Source organism: Haliaeetus albicilla, chromosome 1 (assembly GCF_947461875.1).
Source record: "Haliaeetus albicilla chromosome 1, bHalAlb1.1, whole genome shotgun sequence".
NCBI classification, from domain to species: domain Eukaryota; kingdom Metazoa; phylum Chordata; class Aves; order Accipitriformes; family Accipitridae; genus Haliaeetus; species Haliaeetus albicilla.
Window position 1 is genome coordinate 83,914,039 of NC_091483.1, and position 21,901 is coordinate 83,935,939.

General features: G+C 45.4%; 1 protein-coding gene across 7 annotated transcripts in view; it reads left to right on the forward strand.

The window, feature by feature from the left end:
* The window catches only part of EXOC6B (exocyst complex component 6B), a 308,884-nt gene that overhangs the window by 214,159 nt on the left and 72,824 nt on the right, over nucleotides 1-21,901 (forward strand). For all 7 annotated transcript variants that reach the window (XM_069797267.1, XM_069797251.1, XM_069797220.1 and 4 more), the window contains 2 exons: nucleotides 8,469-8,610; nucleotides 20,015-20,088. In XM_069797267.1, coding sequence (XP_069653368.1) covers nucleotides 8,469-8,610; nucleotides 20,015-20,088 — 216 coding nt within the window. The remainder of the gene's footprint in view (nucleotides 1-8,468; nucleotides 8,611-20,014; nucleotides 20,089-21,901) is intronic.

Here is a 21,901-nt window from a genome sequence, read left to right on the forward strand (position 1 = left end):
GTAACTGCCAAGTAATATGAAGACCTGATGGGTGTCTAAGGCTGGGGAGCATCCCTCTCCCCAGCTGTCATTGCTCTGTGCTCAGGAGCCTTGGCCCGCAAGCGTTGCTCATCGCCAACCTTCTCTTGTTGGCTGGAAGGTTTCTTCTTCTTTTCCTTGGCAAATTTCAAACCCATGTGAACATCAGCTTGTAGCTTGGTGCCAGTCGCCTTTTTCCAAGTCCATAAGTCAACACACTGGCTTCAGTGTTTAGCTCCTGGGATGACTTCATGGAACCAGAGATCAAATACAGCGCTTGACAGTGGCGGAAATCAATAAGTGACTGTTAATTTTCTCACATCAGTCACCTCTCATGTCCCATGCAAGTCATGTCTAATGCAGTGACAGGGCTCAGCCCACTGCGCATTCCCTGCTGGAAACCAGGAGCCAGCCTTCTCTCATCCTCTTTCCGTAACGCAAACAATTTTGGGAAGAAAAAGTGATTTCTTCTTAATAAGGGTGCTGCAAAGCCAAGTAAACAGAATTAATTAATTAAGAGTTGCTCTCTTGATACCTAATCTGAAGCTAATACTCTTAGGGATGGATTTGATTTTCTGGGATGTGTGGTGGTGTCTGACCGTGTAGCACTTACGAGTCTAATCATCTCTTGGACAAAGACTCTGCATTGATTCTCCTTTTATGTTAAACATAAAACTTCTTAGAAAAATTAACTTTTCTTTTTGTTAATCTGTATTGTTCCCGGTGATTTGATCCTTGTGCTGGTGTGTTTTAACTCTGTATGGTTGCTTCTGTTCTGGCGCCTTAATCTGGGCTTGGTTTAGCTGTGGTATCCTGCAGTTCTCCAGATCAGCATCTTCTCTCTTTTAAACACCGGGGCACATGTTTTCTCTACCTTTCCATCAAACTCCTCAGTGCCCCGAGGCCACTAAAAATGGGACATCAATTTAGGAATCTCCCCTGCCCCTTCTCCATCCACTGGGTCCAGGTGATCCCATCCTGTGGGTCTGTATGTAGAAGCTTTGGTTTTGGACCACAGTCCCTGTGCTGTTGCCTCTCCGTGCCATCAGAGATGCACCTGTAGAGGCTGGTACAGCCAGGCTGGTCACTGATGCCAGCTGAGCTCCTACCTTCAGAGGGGGCATCTTTGGAGGACCACCCGGCTCAGGGTAGTCTTGATGCACTAGCCTACAGGCTTGGCCGGCACAGAGAGGTCTCCTTGACCATCCATTTTGCTTGGGGCTCTCATTTGTTCCTCCTGGGTCTCTTTGTTCTGGATACACTCACTTTTATTTGCAAGATATTGAGTGCAGATCCACAGCTTTTTAAATAAACCAAACTACTAAACCAAAACAACTGCGCCCCCCCCCCCCCCCGGCAAAAAAACCCACCCCACAACTCAAAAAAAACCCAAAACCCCAAACTAAACCCCCCACAAAACCACTTTGTCAAAATTGAAAATGGATTTCTGGGCAATTAATGCGAGGTTTCTTTGGTTTTTAAGTAAAACTCTTAAAACTTGCGGAGAGTACTCATTGTACATTTGTTTTCACTGTTTGGGAAGTGTTAATGTATCTAGGTAATGGTTTGGGGGATTTTGTACCATCTTCAAGTGGCTGCAGAGCAATTGTTTTCAAAAAAAAAAAGCAGCAATGAATAAGTGCATCGGGCTTGTGTTAAGAATGTGGCAAATCAAGATGGCATGGGCAAGCCAGGAAATTTTCCTCTTAAGGGTTAGCAGAGCTGATTTACTGATTTTGCCCATGGTTTAGTGAGATTTGGGGCTCCGGTGCTGTGGGCAGCAAGGACAGTCCAGAGGCGTCTGGGGCAGGAGGAGATCACGCCTGGGTGTCTGCAGGGTCTGAAGTCTTCATCTGTGCCTACACAGAAAGCATCTGCCGGGGTTATTCTTGGTTTTATGTCGCTGAACAATTGCTCATTATTATAGCATCACATTTCTGTCTTCTGCAAAATATTCCACCAATATTGCATTATGAATTAGAAAAGTCAGCAAATTCAGTGTTGAAATTATTGGGACAACTTGTGGTGTTTATAGAAAAGGGGACATTTAATATTGAGGAATTCCAATTTTTTGGCCCACTTTTCTGTTGTATGAAGTCCATGGATTTGCATGTCTAAATATACTTAATCACATCAATCCCAATGCTTGTTGCAGATTAAAAATAAATTCTGTTGGTAGCAAAAAAATAAAAATAATTGGAAACTCTTGAGACCATTTGAAACCTGTCAGGCTTTGTTTTTCATGGAAATGCTGCATTAATTCTTTGGCGAGTTGGTGGAAGCGTACTTGGTGCTACGACAGGACTTTTGTTTGCATTTCAGTGACCGCGTTACACCTAATTTTGGCCAAACGAAAAGCAGGAAGCACCAGCAGGTTCCTCCTCAACGAAGCCAGAGGTGCTCTTGCAGGGGGGTGGGATGGGGTCCCTTGGACAACCGGCTCGGGTCTCTTCTGGGACCCTCTGGTCAGTGGCCGTTGCCAGCTCGTGCCACCACCGTGGCTCTGGCAGCGGTAGGTGTGTGCCGAGGAGCCCCTCTCCCCCCGCCACGAGGCGGGTAATAGCAGCAGATTCTTGATTGCATGTTAAGATTAATGGGTATTTATTTTAACAACCATTCCATTTCAGTAGCTTTTAATGAGTCCTTTGATAGCAAGTTCCTTAATTAACAAGGCAGCCTTTCAGCGTTTCCTTTCCCTAATTGTTAACATATTTCCTATTTTCAAATAAATGCGCTACCGTGAGCGGTGCCGGCTCTGTAGCCTCCCTGCTGACCTTCCCTGCGGTGGCTGCCCGTCCTCCTGGGAACCCGGAGGCTTCCATCTGCTGCCCAAGGATGAAATACAGATGAAAAGAGATGATGTCATGGCTGGTCTTCTGAAGCGTGATTGACTTGGTGGGGTCCATGGGGAGTAGCCCATGGCGATGTGCTCTGGTAGGTGCCCCTTGGTTGTGTCTTTGGGAGAGCTTCAGAGGTTTGGCTCTGCCCTTTCACTGGTTGGCATGGCCACAAGGAACCCCTCTAGATGTCCTACCCGTGTGCCCAGAGGAAGACTTGGTGGGACAGGGAGGGCAGCGTTGCCTTAAGAGGTGCCATGGAAACCCCAACTGCAAAGAGGTTGCACCAGAAGCCATGAACAGAGGGATTCATTGCTGGAAAAAATTAGGACAAACTGATTTGAGTCTCAAAACAAAACCCCGTGGCTTTTGCTCTGATAATACACTCAGAATTGCTTTAATACGCCCAGAATTGCTTTGTTTCCCTGAACGTTGGACCAAGGTGGAGCTCGGTGGGGGTGGCCAAGCAGGCGCTTGGGCATCTTGACCGTTGAGTTCCGTCAACTTTCTCCCGTGCCTCCCATTCTCCCCCCCCCAAATCCAGTTCATTTTTAATGAGGTTTGCGAAGGTCTTGAATAAATCAGTGAGACTATAGAGGTGTTCTTGGAATTGCTTGGTGAAATTTTAAGCTCTTCAGTTTTCTGTCAAGTTGGTAAATGAGCTATTGGTGACTTTAAAGTGGTTTTTTTTGTCCCCTTCCCTGCAGACAGCTCAGGTCATGGTTCTGTTCGTCCTCCTTTGCCTTCCTCTCCAAATCACATCTTGCATTTTAGATTGTTCCTGAGCTGGAGGGACGACAGCATTCAGGCAGGTAAAGCATTTCTGCAATACAGGCAGGGACTGAGCTGGTTTGGAGCTGTGCCAGGGAACGGGATCGGGATGTAACTCTGTGATTTCTCAGGGCATTGGCACAGGGAGAGCCTTTGGGAGTGCCACCGGTTCCGCCATGCGCTCGCAGAAATCATCAGGGTAATTAGCACGAAGTCTAAGCTGTCCTAGCTGAGCGAGGCGGCTCCTCTGAAGCGCGGGGTTTTCTAGGAGCAGCGATGTCTGGGGTTGACATCTCAGAGGTATCCTGCTCGATCTCCATGCCAAGGCACATGTCCCAACACCGCTGCTGTGGGTGGTGCAGTTAATGATTTCAGGAGGGTGCTGAGGCTGGTGGAAAACACGTTCGTCACGGGCTCGGCTCCGCGAGTCGGTGTGCTGGGCAGGTGCCCCAAGGCGAGTGGGGGCTCTTTTCTCCCAGCGCTGCAGGAAGGCTGAAAAATGAACCGGGGAGGGGAGGGAAATAACACTGTGAAATTAATCTGAATAATAAATAAGTGCCAGAGAACCAAGATGGGCACATTGTGGTATGAGGATGTACTTGATATCTGCCAGCGTGCAGCCCAAACCATCCCAAGTGCGAATACAAACAACCTTCTTCACTTGCAGCAGCAGCTTATTAGTAGTGATATATCAGTGTCCTGCTGTTGGTTTTTCTCCTGTCAACAGCAGCTGCTTATCAAGCAGATATTGCATAGTATTTCTGGGGAAATAGTCTAAAATTGATGTTTGTAAGCCATTGCTGATCTTACAAGGAGCTGCTGTAAGTGGGCGTCTGTTGTGCTGAGTTGTCGGGGTGAGGCAGAAAAGGATTAGGTTCAGTCTTATTTATGAGAGTGAAAAACACAAATTCTGGAAGGGTTTTAAGTCTTGGTGCTCAGGGAGAGAGATGCTGGTCATCCCTGGTGGTACCTTCTTTTCTCCAGCCAAACATTGAGCACAATGATTTAAACACCTGTGGCATCTCCAAGCCCTCTAATAAATATAAGGAAAAATAGATTAATGCTTAAAAGGCAGGAAAAAATACCTGTATATACTTTTGTCTTTCATCCAGTAATATTGGATCTAAACTGTCAGGCATGTGTATATTCTTAAATCTAAGATGAAAGACTGGGTCTTTTCTAAAGCAGAATGTTTTTTGGGTGTTTAAATCTTAAGAATAACAGAAATAAAAGGTCAGGTTCTCAGCTGGCACGAGAAGATTCGGCTTCAGAGTTTTCAAAGACACAGTGCACATTTGCACCTGAAAAAAGTTTTGGGCCTGGCCAAATCCTGTGTGAAAAAGGAAGGAGGAGGGAAGGCTGAGCCAGAAGCTGCTCCTGGGCTTGTCGGTTGGATCCCCTTTACCATCTCAGCAATGAGCCACAGTAGAAAATACTTGCAAAGAATGTTCTGAAGTACCACTTACGCATTGCTTTTGCGGCAAAGACGCAACAGAGTTGTTGTGCTGTCAAGCCCTGATGATTAAATCACTTTTTCCATCCCGTCTTCCTCACGTTTGGCTTATTAACTTGACATTTCATCTCAATTATTTGCTCTTCTTCATGCCCTCCCAGTGTTGCTTGTCATTCACTCTTTATTCGGGCAAGTCTGGCTGGCCGGAGGAATGCGTGCAGTGGGGCAGGCGTGTTTGTTGCGGCTGTTGCAGGCGTAGGTAACCCTTTAGGCACCTCCACCCGTGCTGATCTGACCCTTGCTTGGCGTGCAAGAAGGTTGCTCCTTTTAAATTTTTGTCAACGGGGCAGAAAACCTTCCTGAGGGGAGTCTCCTTTTGACTTTGTCTGGGGTTGAGTGTCTCCAAGGCTTCTCCAAGGGTTGCAACCCTCTATGCAAACTGCTGCTGATGTGCAAGCATGAGCTACTCGTTGGGATTTTCTCCTGCTCTTCCAAGAAGGATAAGGAGCCCTGTCCCCCATACCCAGCATGGGGGGGGGCGGGGGGGCAGGGCATGGCTGCAGAGCTTTGTTTTCTCATCCTCTGCTTCCATCTGGGTCTTCTGCTCAATAACACATCAAAACGAACTCGGTCATAGCAAAAACTCAAGTGTCTGTTGGAAGTAATGAAGAAAAATCACAGTCGGGTAGCGGCGCGCTTCCCACTGCGGTCGGGGATGAGGAATTGGCGTGAGCGGTGTTTTAAATAACCAAATGTGTCAGAAGGGCACAAGTAAATGATGAAAGGCAAAAAAAAACCCGGAGCTCTGCTAAACTTTATGGTTGCTATGCTTCATCTTAATTTTAGTGAAGGTGTTTGTTTGGAGGTGAGTAACGAATGCTCCTGGAGCCTGGGAACGGCAGTGAACAGTGGAGATGAAGTACCCTGCCTCGTAATGCATGGGTCTGCTCTTTTTTTTTTTTTTTAAATAAATGATTTTTTTCCCTCCTGCTGAAGATGAATATGGCCTGAAGATCCAAAACAACTTTGCAAAGCTGGTAAAAACACTTCCCAGCACATGCATCAAACATTTGCTCATCTTTCCGTGCTGCCGTAATGAAACTTGTGATGCTTAGCTTGAAACACCACGTAAACCCCTTGCTTTAATCCCAGTTTAAATACAGTTTGTAAAGTGCTTGTAAAAATCTGTGAGATCTCCTTAGCCACTCCTTGTTTTCAAGAAAGCGTGTTAAAGTCTTTTGTGTGCATTTGAAAACTTAATCTCCTTGCTGAAGCTGTTTTCAGGGTAGCACCATTATCCAGAAATATTATTGTAGGGTTACACATGCAGACATCAGGATTGTTCGGTGCAGTGTCAGCCAGTGGGTTTGTGCGAGTCTGTGCTCTTGTGCCAAAGGATTTCCCCATTTTTATGGGTTTAATATATGTTGCCAATCTTACCTACCCAAATCTTACTTGCCACAAATTTTTGATTGTACACAGCAATACTTGAGGAATGGGGCAAGTCTTTTGAGCATTTGGAAATGAAAGAGAAATTTGGATAGGTTGAAAAATAAATGCTCCCACGTGTTCAGCACCCCTACATGATGCTTGGTTTTAGTTCACTGAGAGCGTGGCACCTGTAACCTGTGAGACTTGCTGCTGTGATGCAAAATAAATTCACTAAAAAGAAAAGAAACCTCAGCTTTATAAGCGTTGTGTGTGTGACATGGTCTGAGTTTGTTTAATGGCCTCATGGGTGCTTTGGTTTTCCTTTTATGCTTCTGGTCAGTCAACTTGGATTCTCTGAAGCACTTTGCTAAGTGCAGAGTGTGCTCCCTGCTTGCTCCCGAGCCTGCTTCTCGGGAGGATTGGGCTCCTACGAGGCAGAGCATCATTATTCTGCAGGACGAGCCAGCCAGCGCCTGGGTAGGGACATCTGTGTTGCTCTTGGAAAGGTCGTCTTCTCCTCTGTCCCCTCGTGGCATCTCAAGAGGATCAGGAATCTTTAGGTCTTTAGGTAGGATCTCAGTTCTTCATAGCTGTGTTGTCAGCTTCCCTTTCTTCTGATGGTGGCTCTCCTGGTAGCTGGTGCTTTAGCCAGGTCGGGGTCTGGGTTCTCGAGCTCGGTGACCTGCTTTATGGCCTTTCGCAGGAGATGGAGCTTTCTGAGCACCCATCTCCCCTTCTCCTGTTCCACAGCCATCCCTACCCCCACCGTCTTTCCTTAATACAACTCTTCTTTGAACATCGTAAGTCCTCAGAGGCATTCTGGGCTTCCTGCCTGACAGTTCAATTCCATCAATGCAGGGGCTTCACCCATCATTTGAAGATCAGCTGTTTCAAATTCCACAGTTCAAAAATTTAAGCATGCTAATTAAATCGCCTGTAGTGATTTCTCTTGCCTTGCAATTGTTTCTTGATCAGAAAATGGAAGGCTTATCTAGGGTAGCTCCTCTTGCTGTGAACTGTTCACATGATTTATAGCTTAAGATCTCAATTGTTCCTCAAAAGTGAAACATAACAATGTTCTCAATTTCCCTAATAGCTGAAACTCAAAACTTCTCATACTTTCGTTATAAATATGAACATATCAAGAGATTTAAGTAGTTTCTCTTTGCGTGGCAGCCCTGGCTGTGGCCTCCTCCCTGTAAACCCCCTATTTAATCACTACAAATTAGGGATGGCTTGGGAGAAGGCAAACATTGATAACTGCATTCCTCATGGTCCAGGCAGGTGCAGGATGCCTCCGGGTGCTTGAGGTTATTCCCCACTACCCAGCGCTGGGGAGCAATCCTATCCATGTAAACACAACCAACTTCTTCAATTGCCTCCTTGCCTTGAAGTTTCCTTCTCCTCGGTCCCCACTGGCGTCTGGAAGGCACCGCACAGTGCTGGAACTGGGCTGAAGAGCATCAACGTGCTACTTTAGCCTTGAACTATGAGCCTCTGCTGTTGGAAAGGGATTTTGAAATTCCTGTCTTGGTATATATATAGAGACACTGGTTTAGTTGCAAGCTGGAGTTTTGAACTGTCATTGGCACTATTTTGACCTATCAACAAGGTTACTTTAGGCAAACTATGTAAGGTGTCATATAAAATATGGTATATTGTCTTGCCCATGTTAGGATGTGATAATGAGAGATGCTTAGAGCTCTAAACATCCCAAGGTTCTCCTGGATGTGAGCTGCTCCCAGGCACTCTGCACCTGACAAGGTCTAATCCTGCTAGTAGCAAGTCCTAGGAGGTGATTCCCTTTAAAAATGGTGGTTGTGAGATTGAGCTGTCCGTGAAGGTCCCGTGGCAGATGGGACAAGTTAAAGAGGCTGGATTGGTGAGTCCTGGTCTGAAGAAGTTCCTCTTGCCTTTCGTGCGCGATAGCCTTAATAAATCTCCCTTTTCTCTTGCAGGGGAAGGTGGCACAGACAGCTTGCATGTCGGCGTGCAAACACCTCTCCACCTCGCTGATGCAGCTGCTGCTGGAAGCCGAAGTGCGGCAGCTGACGCTGGGAGCATTGCAGCAGTTCAACCTGGACGTGGAGGAGTGTGAACGTAAGATGCTAAATCATCTCGTTTTCCATGTCTCGCTTTGCCTGTTTGTGTGTCGGGACCCGAGTCGGGGATTTTAGTGATGCCAAGTATTTGGGACTGCTGAACGCCTGCAGAGCTCCCTGGTGCTGTCCATGATGATGCTTGGCAATATCTTCAGGACAGAAGCAGCCCAGCAAATTCTAAGAGATCAAAGCTTTACTCTTCCTTTTTCTCTTTAATGCCGCCTTGATGCTTTCCAGACTATCCCTGCTTTCTGAGGTGGAGTATTTTTAAAACAGGAGGGATTAGAGTGGGTAAAACGTGAGAAGGGCTAACAAAAATCAGTTTACTTAAGACTGTTTCTGAAAACAATAACTGGCTTATGTTCTTAAGAAGTTCTGGTCCTCTCTTGACCTCGGTTGTTTGTCTTCTCTATCTGCTGCAGGGAATTTTTTTCTCAAAGTGAATCCTTTTTGCAAAGTCACTGATACAGAAAAGAGATGTCTTGTGACAAAATGACTACATCTGTTCAGAGGTGTGCGTGGAGCATCGTGGTGGCAGCACCATGGCTTTGCTCTCAACCCTGCTTATTTCAGTTCATCTAGTTTACACCTGAATTAGCTCTGAAATCATAAGGTTTCCCTCAAGTTGCTTGTTACCCTACTCAATAGAAGGGTTAAAAAATGTAGCACAAAACTCACAAACCACTTTTTTTCTTCCTATTTTTATAATTAAGCTAAAGCAGAATGAACGCACTTCTGCACGGGAACCTTATGAGGGGGATGGATTTATGATTGGGATTAATACTGGGATGGATTAGCAACTGTGGCTATGGAAAACACAGAACTTGATAGGATTGATAAAGAGTTCAGAAAATCTTTGATAAAGTATTTTGGGGAAGTTTTTTTTCCAAATATCCAATTTCTTGGTTGAGGCGGAGATTGGAATGTATCTTGTTTAGATCACGATAAACTTGTTTACTGCAGAGTCTTCTGAAATGCTCTTTGGCCCGACGTGGCTCCCATTAAACCCCACAGCAAAATAGTCCCTGGCCTCAGGGCAAATGGTATCGGAGCCTAAATAGCGGTGGGTTTCCTTTTCCTGTCTCTGATAACTCAATGAAATCAGTTGTATTGGTTTCATCATTGTCCGGCACTTAACACTGTCAAAAAGTCTTCTTCCACCCTTTATAAAATGTTTTGCTGATCCTGTTTTAGTTCAGCTGCACCCATCAATAGTGAGATTAAATTTATTTCTGAGAAAGATTACCCAGTAAGATTTTTGGTGTTCGTAGGGAGTATGTTTTAATTTTTTAATGTCCTTTTGCTGATTTCCAGCACTTAGCTGAATAGCCTGGGAGAAGGATGCCTGTTTAATGAATCACATCCAAAATTCGTAGCTATATCATATGTCACAATGCAAGCAATGCCTTATTTTTCTTTCAGAAATGCCTTGAGCCCTAAATTCTTGCTGTCTAATTTGTGTCCCATCAGCACGTCGGGGCTGCACTGGTAGCAGCTGTGTTCCCAATCGGTGTCCGCAGAGGGACGGGCGATGTTGCTGAGAATAATAGGAAGCATTTGTCATTAATAATAGTTTCCTTCTTTTTCTTTTGACTGCGAACAGACTCGTAACCCTGCAGTTTTCCGCCCCATCGGTAACGTGGGTCACTAAGCAGCATCTCTTCCCTGAAAGCCCCCAATGCTAAGTAAAACGGATGACATTTAATATCAGGTTTAAAAGCATGATTCCTTAAATTCCAATTGTTTTGTGAGACAAAACCAGGAGCACTCAGACATTCAAGAGCAGGTGACGCCAACCTGAGCAGTGGGGCAGGCGACCCACTCCCCCCAGCCCCGGCCCGAGATGCCGTCGCAGGCAGGGGAATGGAGATGGATGCCGGTGCTGTAACCTTCCTATCCATCACTGTCAAGCCCCAGAACAGTAAACCCAGACAAAGTCTTTTTCTTCCTTTTCGGCAGCAAAAAAGCGTTCCCTCGTCCCTGCAGGTTTGTCTGGTGGTTTTGCTGACACTGGGACTAATTTTAGTTCTCTTTTTGAGGAGCAATGCATCAAGATTTTAATTTTAGGAAAAGTCAGTTCCGAGAGTGAACTGGTATATTCAGAAAATATGTTTCAATTTGTAAGGGTTTTGTTTGGTTCTTTTGGTTTTTTATCTTTTACCTGAAAGCGCAGGTGCGAATCTCAGCATCCTTATTATACCAGTTGCATATTTGACTTTATGTCTCTGCCTCCAGCCCTCTTCCTCTCCCCAGACCCCCGCGCCTTACCTAGTTTAGCAGCTTTATTGTGTACTTATCATATTAAAGTAGGATTTTATAGCTGTTTGGAGCACTTCCAGTGAGTCCTGTGATGTGGGAATGGGGCTTCAGAGTTTCGGTCCTGGAGTTTATTAGGCTTTTGTTTAAGTCTCTTGTGAATGCCAAAGGTATAAGCTGGTTAAGGGGGTGGTGAGACAAATTAATGAAAGGACTTAGGCGTATATTAAGCATGGATTGAAGGTGGTGCAGATAATTTGCTCTATATCAGAGTAGATATAATGCACATTACAAGAAAATGGGTTTATATACACAATAGATAACGATTGTAGAGGTGAAAAAGAGGTGGTTTAGGCTTAAAACAAGACACTGGTAATAAATTAATTCTCCAGACTTGTGGGCTCATAAAATATTTACTGATTTATAAATAATTTGCTGTCCCATCAGCATAAAAAGGGAATGGCTGCATGAACCATTGCATCAGGCTAGGGTTTGGAACCAGGCTGATGGTGCTCAGGAGAAGCACAAGGTCGTGATGGGATCCCTTACCTGCACTACAAATCCCCCCTCCCTAGAAACGTGCATGTTTTGCATGTTCAAAGCACTGTGTATACAGTTTATTAATTTTATGACCCTCAAAAGGAAAGCTTTTGGAGGACTGGGGAGAAATAGGCAATTAAATAAACATTAAGAGCCAAATCTTGCATGTTTTGGTCTTATGAATAGTCCTGTATACATCAGCAGCGTTTTTGGTGTGAAAGAGGCAAGAAAGAGTGGAGTTGCAAGGTTCTAAAAATCCTATTAGGTTGCCTGTGATGAGAGAAACCCGGGAAAAATGCAACCTGTTTTCCTGCGGCATTATCCCCCCGGCGCGACCGCCGTGCTGGAGCCTCCGGCTGGACAAAGCCCTCAAGGAGATGTAAGGCACCAGTCGTGCCCGTCGAGGTGGATGTCCTCTTTTTTTCCCCATCAAAAAGCTGTTTCCCAAGATGCGTGTCAGAGGTTTGAAAGTCTTGTGGTGCAGCTTTGCAGTGACGTGTGTGCGTGGATGGCACGGCTGATGTCCAGGGAAGGGCAGAAGTCATTTTAAAAATGTCTGTTGCTGGCCAGGTATTAGTTGTAACTTTTGTTCTTACTGCTTGGCTTTACGTAGCTCTTTTTTTATGCAATCAAGAGAGATTCTCTCACCTCTTTATTTAAACCTGAAGTGAAATAATGCATAGAGGTTAAATGAATTGCCCAGAAAGACACAGTAGGACACATCTAATTATGTCTCAATTTAGGAGTGAGTTCTGGCTCCAGCCCAATGAGCCAACTTGAAAAGAAGAAAAAAAACAACTCTGGAGAGGAAAAAAACCCTAACACAAATGTTTCTGTGAACCTGTAAATAGAGGAGGTGATGCTTTTTTCAGAACGGGCATTTGCTTTTTAAAATGGGTTTGCTGTCTTCCACAATACGTCTGTAACCCAAGATTTAACAGGACGTGCAATGTGCTTTTTGTAATTGCTATGTGTCTTGTAACCTAGTTCCCTGCTCTGCTCTTTTTTTGGACCTCCTGGTGCTGGTATATATATAATTTTTCCATATCTCCTGTACCTCAGAGGTAGTGGGAATCAAATGTAACAACCCAGATTTGGAGATTACGACTGAAAAAGCAAAAAGAAAGGGGGCTGCTCTCGCTCCTACAAAAGTGTTTCCCATCTACGTAACCGGTTCCAGCAGTGGTTGAGGCAGATTGTTTTTACAATACTTAGATCATAAAATAAGCAGTTCCATAATCTCTAAAGTCTTTTAACTGCTGCTTTATGAGAAATTAAAAGTGCCATAAAAATTATATTTAAAATTTCATTAAACTCCAAATTTTCAGTCAGCCCACTCCTGGGGGCAGTCAATAAGAAACACAGATGTCTCTGCCGGTTTGAGGAATCCTCCAGCCCGACACATGAGCGTGCCAAAATGTGCCGATATGGGTCCCGGCGCAGCCGTTCGCCACCTCCTTCTTGGCTGCGTTATCTGGCTCCGAGGACTTTCTCACGCGGAAATCCCGTTATTTGTGTGAGATGCCGGGGTTTGCCCGCCACGCCGGAGCAGTCCTGTCCCTCAAGCGCAGGCTGCGGGCTTGGCACCGCGCAGACGGCTGCCTGATGTTCTTCCAACCTGCAATCCATCAGGAATGAGCGTGTGCGGCGCTGGAGGTGAGCACAGCGGTTTTGAGGACAACCTCCCTGATTTTAGGATACTGCGCGGTGTGCTTGCTGGTATCCACCCTGTTGCAGTGCACTGGCAAAAGCTCATATTTTGGGGGAGAAAAGGGGACGTCACAATGAACAGAGGGAAAGGTTTGAGCAGATCACATCAGGAGGGAAATCTCCATGCCACTGATGCTGATCTCTGGATGCGCGTCAAATACTGTGTTCAGTTTTGGGCTCCTCACTACACGACAGACATTGAGGGGCTGGAGCGTGTCCAGAGAAGAGCAAGGAAGGTGGTGAAGGGTCTAGAGCACAGTTCTCATGAGGACCAGCTGAGGGAACTCAACTGAGGGGTTGTTCAGCCTGGAGAGAAGGAGGCTGAGGGGAGACCTTATCACTCTCTACAACTACCTGAAAGGAGGTTGTCACGAGGTGGGGGTTGGTCTCTTCTCCCAAGTAACAAGGGATAGGACAAGAGGAAATGGCCTCAAGTTTCTCCAGGGGAGGTTTAGATTGGATATTAGGAAAAATTTCTTCACTGAAAGGGTTGTCAAGCATTGGAACAGGCTGCCCAGGGAAGTGGTGGAGACACCGTCCCTGGAGGTGTTCAAAAGATGTGTAGATGTGGCACTTGGGGACATGGTTTAGTGGTGGACGTGATGATCTTAAAGGTCTTTTCCAGCCTAAATGATTCTGATTCTTCAGATCTTGAAATACCTGATAATTTTTTATTATATTAGTGGCTTACAGCCCATTCAAGTGCCTCGGATCATGGATTTTGGCAGCTTTAGAAAGCTGCTACCTGTTGATTAAAGTGCTATTAGCGTCTTAGACTGTCCCAAATACAAGGCTGAGCACAGCTTGCATGAGCTGCCTGCATGGATGGCTTGAAAGAACAGCTTTTCATCATGGAGCAAGCATATCCTGATGCCCGTACAAGCACGTAGTTCAGCTTATCCCCGGGAACTTGCAGACCGTTGCTTTGCCCGGTGCTTTGCCCAGGCCTGCCTGCTGCTCGCAGAGCCTGCGACCTGTGCCGTTCCCTCGGAGGACGAGCGGAGCACATCGCTTCCTTCCCACCTCTTCGCCTGTCAAAACTCAGCCCTCATTGGGAAACAAAACTTTGCATTTTCCTGCTGCTAAAGTGGAGCGGAGTGATTTGTATTGACAGCAGAGCTGTGTTCCGAGCGCTGCTGTACGTGCTCTCTGAAATGGGAAAGGTAAATTATTGGTGCGCTGAGTGACAGAGGGCATGGAAGTGGGAGCCTCTGGTCCACGGCTGTGGCACCTTCCTATGCTTAGATTTATCCTCCCGTATTTCTCCCTGAATTTGTTACCCTGGGCATATCATTAATTTATTTAGTGCTGCCTTCATTTCCCTCAGCTGACCTTTCTTAGAGGTTGCAAAATACTCGCAGTGGCAAAGAAAGTGATGGCTGGTGAATTAGTGCGTATAAATATGCATGGAGGAGAAGTGCATGACTCCCCATCCCATGAGCTACCAAAAACGTGCCCTTTTTGTCTGGATGCTGATGGGAAGCATTTGGACAATGCCCTCTACTTTAGCACAGTACTTCAGTGGTCTTTGCAAGTCTGACTTGAGCAAATCCTGGGAGTTTGCATGACGTCGGAGAGAAACGAACTTCTCTCCAGCCTTTTCACTTTGCCCCTGAACTGAGACCTTCTGCTTGCTTCTGCGATCTCTAACCACCACCTGATTTTTTGCCTTATATTCTCCCTTCATCTGTCCTATAATTGATCACCTTGTCTCCTTCAGCGTTTTAGCTTTAGTATTTCTCTCTCTCTTTTACTTCTCTTCTGTCTCCTTTGTAAACCTGTTGCTAATCCCACGGTGTCATCTCAGCCCCTCCTGTCCTTGTCTTCAGCTTCTGCTGTCTGCTACACCATTTTGGGTATCCTCCATCTCCAACACCTTCCTGTGTTCTCTTTTGTTACCAGGATACCGACTGATATTTATTTACCAATCCTTACAGTTCTTTGCAACTCTAGGAAGAGAAGACGCCTCTGTCCACACCTAATTTTGTTTAAGCAGTTTTAAGGTAGTGCACAGTTCCTCAGCTCTGCACCCACCTTCCCTTCCCCACCCATCATGGACACATGCTATTGATGCTTGTCAACTTTTGCGGCTCAAATGAGCTAACGGTGAGATGTGCACATTCCACTTTTCCTAGTATTAGTATTTTAATGGAGTTGAGAACTTCACATCTACTAAGAGACATCCATTGGCCCAGACCAAATTTCTTGGCACGCATCTCGTACAATTTCTTCTGAAGAGCTTCCTTTTCTTCTACTTGAAACCATGTCGTGGTCCATCAGCGAGGAGTTTCTCTCTGGGGCTGCGGATGCTCCTCAGCCCTGTCAGCAGACCAGCACGGCCCCTGGGACCACTCGTTTCGATGCAGTAAGGGGACACCAGGCTCATCTTTGTTCCATCAGAGGAACAAATGACGGAGAAGGGTAAAATTTAATCTGACCCAGTTTGGTGTATTGTAACTCCTCCCTCTCCCTGCAGCTCTCTGGAATTTCCCAGATGGGAATGAGCTTTGATAATTTGGCCTATAATGGGGAACAGCTTCAAAGCAGGGCTGTGTGGGAATGGTGTGGGTGAAGTATAAGCTCATATGGAAATTGGGGTGTTTTCTCTGTTCCTCTTGCCTCAATTCCTACCCATCATCCCATCATTTCTCACCTTTTTTCCCTTGTGAGCTTCTCCAGAGTCCATGCAGAGATTTGTTCTTCAGCCTGAGTATCCTCAAAGTGTCATTTTGTGCCGCTGCGTAAGGTACAAGAGATCCTGTCGCTTGGCTTTTCTAAGATAGTCTTCTGAGGGTTTGTCTAAGGAAGGTGACTTTGAGACCTACATTCTTCACTGAGCAATAGTCAGATGTTTTTTTCCCCAAATACAAAATCTTGTTCATGGCCGATGCAACCACAAGCAGATTGTCCAGGTTTCCCTCAATAGGAGCTGCTGTAACCCTGATCCCACAGGTCTGTTGTCATGAATTCTGGTGGTGTCGTGTAATTCAGAGAAAATCTTACCCTCAAAATGATGTTTTTAAGGAATGAAGTCGCCAGCTGTGTTCATTTTAACTGCACAATATGTGTAAGACTGTCCCTGTGTGCGTAGCCGTGTACAGTATACAAAAAGAGATTCCCCCGTTCTGTATAATTAATTTACAGTGGATGTCTCTTCTCTGGTGTGCGTTTGAACTCTTTATTCTTTGTTCATTGTAAAGGGCTTAACGGTTCCTGTTCCTTGATTCTTTCATCGGTGAAATGTTTTGGAAGAGAGGTTAGAGTCCCCCTGTGACCTGCCCTGGGTGGCCCAAGCCTGTAGACCTTGCAAAGACATTACTTTTTTGGCCTGAACACAAGTCTCTCAAACCTTTAGCCTGGCTAAATGCTTTGTACAAACAGCCGCATACTGATCTGCTCTATTCTCTTGTGATTTTCTGCTCAAGGGGCTGTACTGTAGGTGGCTTGCTATGTTTGCCACTTGCCTTGGTAGTGGAGACAGTACAATAAACGAATCCGACAGTACTGAGGCCAGCACTGTGCTTGGTTGTTCCGAGAAAATTATCCTGAAATCTGGTTGAAGAGATTAAAACCAAGAAGAACTGGCTGTGTCTTTCCTCTAAAGCTCTGTTCTCTTCTTTGTTTCTTTTTTTCTTTAAGACTTTGTTCATTCCTCTTTCAAAATAAGTTTGTGGCATTGGTATGTAAAATGTGACCTACGATTACAGAAGGTACGGCTATTTTTATAACAACCGTGGGGTGAAGCATTGCATTCATTCCTCTTTGGGCTCCTTACAGCTAAGTGCTGTAGCAGCTTTCTTCTAGCGTCTGAGCCGTATTCTTGATCTCATTTTGTCTGTAATACAAATAGTATGATCGCATACGTCATCTCACTTCTTGGATGTCAAGTCCACTGTTAATGCAGTAGAGGCTCCAGTCCATTCTTGTGGTGAGAATTACTGTTCAAGCAAATGTTGGTTCAGTGTGCTACCGTTGTTGTAATGTGCAGTGTTAAAGGGCAGTGTCACTCTATAACTCTCCCAGCCTTCCTCCCATACGGTTCCTTAGTAAGAGACAGCTAAAGGTGAGCTGCTAACGAGCAACCATGTCTTGGGATGAAATCTGTCTTGGGTTGCTCACGAGCAGATGACAGTAGTGATAAATTCACAAGTCTTGTGAAAACATTCAAGACCCAGTCACAGGCATTTTCTCATGAGGCTTTGAAATTCATGCTTTCAGGAAGATCTTAAATTTCACAGCTCCATGTGTGCTTCTAAACAGATTCCTAGCAGCTGCGAAGTCCTTAAATCCAAAATAGAAATTTTCTTTCATTGCAGTCCTTTCAGGGTTTCTGTTTTCTAGTGTTTCTCCACATATAATTAGTACCATGATGTGACCCCATCCTTAGAGGGTAGGACGTAGCGGTTCAGCCAGTTTGTTGGGTACCTCAACCCAGGGATGTCTGTGACACTGAGCCACCCAGGGCAGTTTCATCCCTCGAGAGGATGCTCAAATGCTATTTCTCACGTCTGAATGTTTTTACCTTCTCAGGTACGTGCTTTTCCAAAGTGGGGGTGTTTTAGGATTGATGTGGCTTTGGGGATAATTTTTCCAGATGAGACAGTGGGGTGTACAGTGAATGTGTAAAGATGATTTATCCCTTGCAGATCAGAGTCAGAAAGCTTGTGTTAGTCCTCTGTTGCGTGTGCGTGCTGGCTCAGGCAAGCTACAGTCAAATTTTAATAGCAAACGTACATTAAAATGCCTTTACAGTTAGAAGTAATTAAAACAGTTTTTGAGGATTAAATATAAACTCTCTTTGGACTATTTGCAGCCTGAATATTGCAGCATTGGTCAGTGAAACTGGCTGGAAGCTGAGCAGCTCCTGTCTCTGTCCAGTCCTGTCCTGTGCAAAAGCAGCAAAGTCCATAGGCACAACGATGGATGGTTTCTACTAGCTTTGATTTATGCTTTTCCTATGCAAAATCTAAATGAGAACAGTCACGTACATACTTTCTCTTTTTATTTTTTATTATTTGTTTCTAGTAGTAACCTTGGATAAAAGTAATGGTTTCACATCCATGTTTGCTATTGTCCTGCAGCAATTGTCACTTGACTGATCACTGCAAAGATGAGCAATCATTTCAATTTTAGAGCTCTTCTGGCATCTAAAAATATTAAAAAGCAAAGCCATGGATGTCTGAAAACTGGCCGCTGTGCCCCTGGAGGTACCTGTATCTGTATTGAAGGATGTTCTCCAGCCCAAGATTTTAATAGAAGGTGGAGCAAGAAAGCTGACAAATAACCCTTCTTTGGTTTCCAGAAACAAGGCAGTTGAGGAACAGGGCTGAGTCCCGATGTCTAATTCATTAGTCTGTTCTTGTTAGAGCCATGGGGACTGCTCATATGACTGGGCTGCTGTAGGAAGTCCTTAAAAATAGGACTGTGATGATTTATTTTCCTTCTTCTGTGGCATTTGCTTGAAAATGAGATAACTTTTGGAAGGAGAAGCATTCAAGGAGAAGACCATCAGGCATGAAATGACTCTGCTTAGTGTTTAAGGACAGGACAGCCTTTGTCCTTTAGTACCTCTGTGCAGTTGTAGAGACAGAAGGCAAAATTCTCCTTCCTTACTGCTGAGCCATCCTTAGTCCTCAGCTTTGTGGAGCTGCAGGAGCTGTTTTGAGGGTTCCTGTATGTTAAAAACCAGAAAATTTCGGCGATAATGGGCCATATATAACTTACAAATCTGTATGTTGGTGTATATTTTCTCTCCTTTCGTCCTTTCTGCCATCACGCCCGGTTGCATCTCAAGAAAACATTTCGTTCCAGTGTGCAGGATCTTCAGTGTCTGCAGGAGCAACAAAATTCAGCCGAAGGCAGAAGCTCCCTCTTGAGTCTTTCATGATGTTGAGTTGTGGCTTCACGTTCAGGTCCCCTCGGTGATGAAAAGTTGCACGGAGAGTGGAGATAAAGCCGTTACTTCTGTAACTAAGGAGGGTGAAAATTAAGTGAAGTTGGGCAAAATCAACCTCAGGCATATCTTCAAAAGACACACTTGAATATGTGCAGTCGTTGTCTTCATGAGCGCTACCAACTAAAAGCTGTTAAATGGCATGGAAGAGCTAAGGTCCTCTAACGTGGATTTGTTCAAGTACCCCTCAGTGGTTTTAGACTTGGTTAAAATAATGGATTAGAAGAAAAATAAATGACTTAAGTATGACATTTTGGCCAGATTACACTGGAAGGAGGTAAATGTGGCCTTGTAAATATTCTCTTCTCTTTAGAAGCCAATGTTATTCACTTGTCAGATGTCTTCATCCAACATAAATAAATATGCCACATAATGGCCGTGATTCTTCCCATTTGGGGTGACTGTACGCTGGCAATAGCGCACCGTACCAGATAATGCAAATAATCTGCTGCCGAATAATTAATGATGCGGCTGGGCATATTTTTTTGATGAATGCTTATGGAGCCTGGTGACAGGCGTGAAATTAGAAAATTCCTTCAGCGCCCTAAAATATAAATAGCTTTCGGAACTGAAAAGAGTTTCACAGCTGAAGATTTTATTGTGTTGAGAGGAAAAACTTTTCCACCCCCATCCCCCCCTTTCTTCTCGGCGAGTTGTTTGTCCATTCACAAAACAAATACTCTGAAGCCCAGTACGGCTCATGGGAATAAATTTCAGGTCGAATTAGTACAGTTTCCTTGCTGTCAGGACGGTGGAATTAATGGTGTTTTGATGACACGAATTTTGAAGGGCGAACAAAGACGCTGAAGGGAGGGAGACATGACTCCTTAGAAGCGCGGTCCTCCTCTCCCCCAGCCTCTCTTGTCTTCCCTGTCATCCGTCTGCCAATCTCCCTGTCCATGGTTAGTTAAAGGCGCTTTTTATCCTCTTTTCTTTCCCACAGAGTTTGCCAGATCCGGCCCAGTGCCTGGGTTCCAAGGGGACACGCTGCAGTTGGCCTTCATCGACTTGAGACAAGTAAGTCTTTGTGTTTTTGTTTTTTGTTTTTCTTTTAAGATGTGTGACTGAAGACCATCAGGTCTTAAGGAAAGGGAGAGGAGGGGAAACGGCGTCGGCGATTTACGCCAGAGACCTATATTTCCCCCCTCCTCCTCCTCCCTGTGCTCCAAGCCACCTCCTTATTGAGCGCTCTGGGGTCCTGGAGATGGTGGAGGTGAAAAGGGCTGGTGGTACGGGGGTGAGAAAGAAAGCCATGCCTGACCCTGGCCGATGGGGTCCATTGTGCTCCCGTTGGCTTCTGCAGACGCGGCAAAAAGATAACTCGGCGACTCTCCCGGCTGACGCCAAGCAGGTGGTGCTAACAGAGAGAGCAGTGATGCAGAGACCGCCCGCCTCGAGGACTTTTGTTCGCAGATAATGCCCACAGAGGCGTTTTGCGAGGGCGAAGGAATTTGCATTCGGGCTTGTGTGGGGAGGGTATGCCTGTGTGCGCGCGTGTTTGTGTCCCTCTTTGGCTCGGCAGCCCCCCTCTCCCCGGTCCCCTCTTCCACAGATGGTCCTCAGCCACGAATGACAAAGTGGCTGTTGGGGAAGATGATTGGGGAAGGCTCCACCCATCGGTGCCCACCTCTCGAGGGGGCCCCGTTAGAGCCAAGTTGACCATAGCAGGTACTGAGGCATTTGTGGGGCTTGGCAAGCCAATTTAGGGAAAAGGGCCATTCTAGCAAGTCATTTGTTTGGGGTAGAAATGGGCATTATTGATACACTAGGCTGGGGGGAAAACGTGAGGTGGTCCTGTCATCTCTTGGCACTGAAGATGGATGGGTTGGATAGAAAGTCTGAATGAAGTAAGACTCAATGACTGATGCTTCTCTCCTATTAAAACAATCTTTTTTTGTCTGTTAAACCCCCCTGGCTTTGTCCTTCCTGCCATCATGATGCAGTGCCTCTTGTTTTCAGGGTTGACGTAGTTTGCATTCTGAAAACTTTCGGGTGCTGAGGGTATTTCTTAAATCTGCATAATCCCTTGTATCGATGATCTCCTTACCACTGGGACTCTGATGCATGCTGGAGCTGCTTTTAACCCATAAGGGTTTGAGAACTTCTCTGAATCCAATTGATGCACAGGGAGCAATCTGTCATCCCATGACATTTCTGCGGAGCAGCAATAAGTTTAATAACGTCGCGATGCCGCGCGTTCGCGTTTCTGACTTGGGCCTGCCAGTAACTGCCAGATTTGTTTGCAAAATGGTCAAAATAGCTACATGGGAAAGGTGTGTGTTATCACTGCTACGCGTTGACACTTTTATCTTCATTAGCTTCTTGGCACTTTATTGACTGCAGTACGCAATGCGCTCGCAACCTCCTGGGTATAAGGAAATGTGGAGGCTTTGGTCCTTTTCCAAGCACGAAGACATGAATGCAGGGATTTTGAAGAGGAAAGCTGTGGCTGTTTGAAGAATGAAATGCCTTAAAAATGCTCAGTGAGGTTCAGCTAGTCTGAGCCAGTGCATTAGCAGTGAAATGTTTGTACAGTTCATAAGTGCAAAACACAGCCAAATGAATTCAGCTCGGGTGAGGAGAAAGCTGAACAGTAGCCCTCTACAATTCTTCCTGCTCTGTCAAATAGTCGTCTTTGTACACGGCATTTTATTCTTTGTTTTGGAAGGTAGTCCCAACTTTTTTTCTCGCGTTTAAAAATAAAAGCTTTTCTGAATGTTGCGAGGAGAAAGGGGAGATGCTCTGGCCTGTTGAGCTTCAGGTGAGGACAGGCAGTCCTAGATCTTCTGGATGACAGGGGTGCTCGTTGGTGCCAAGTATTGTACAGATA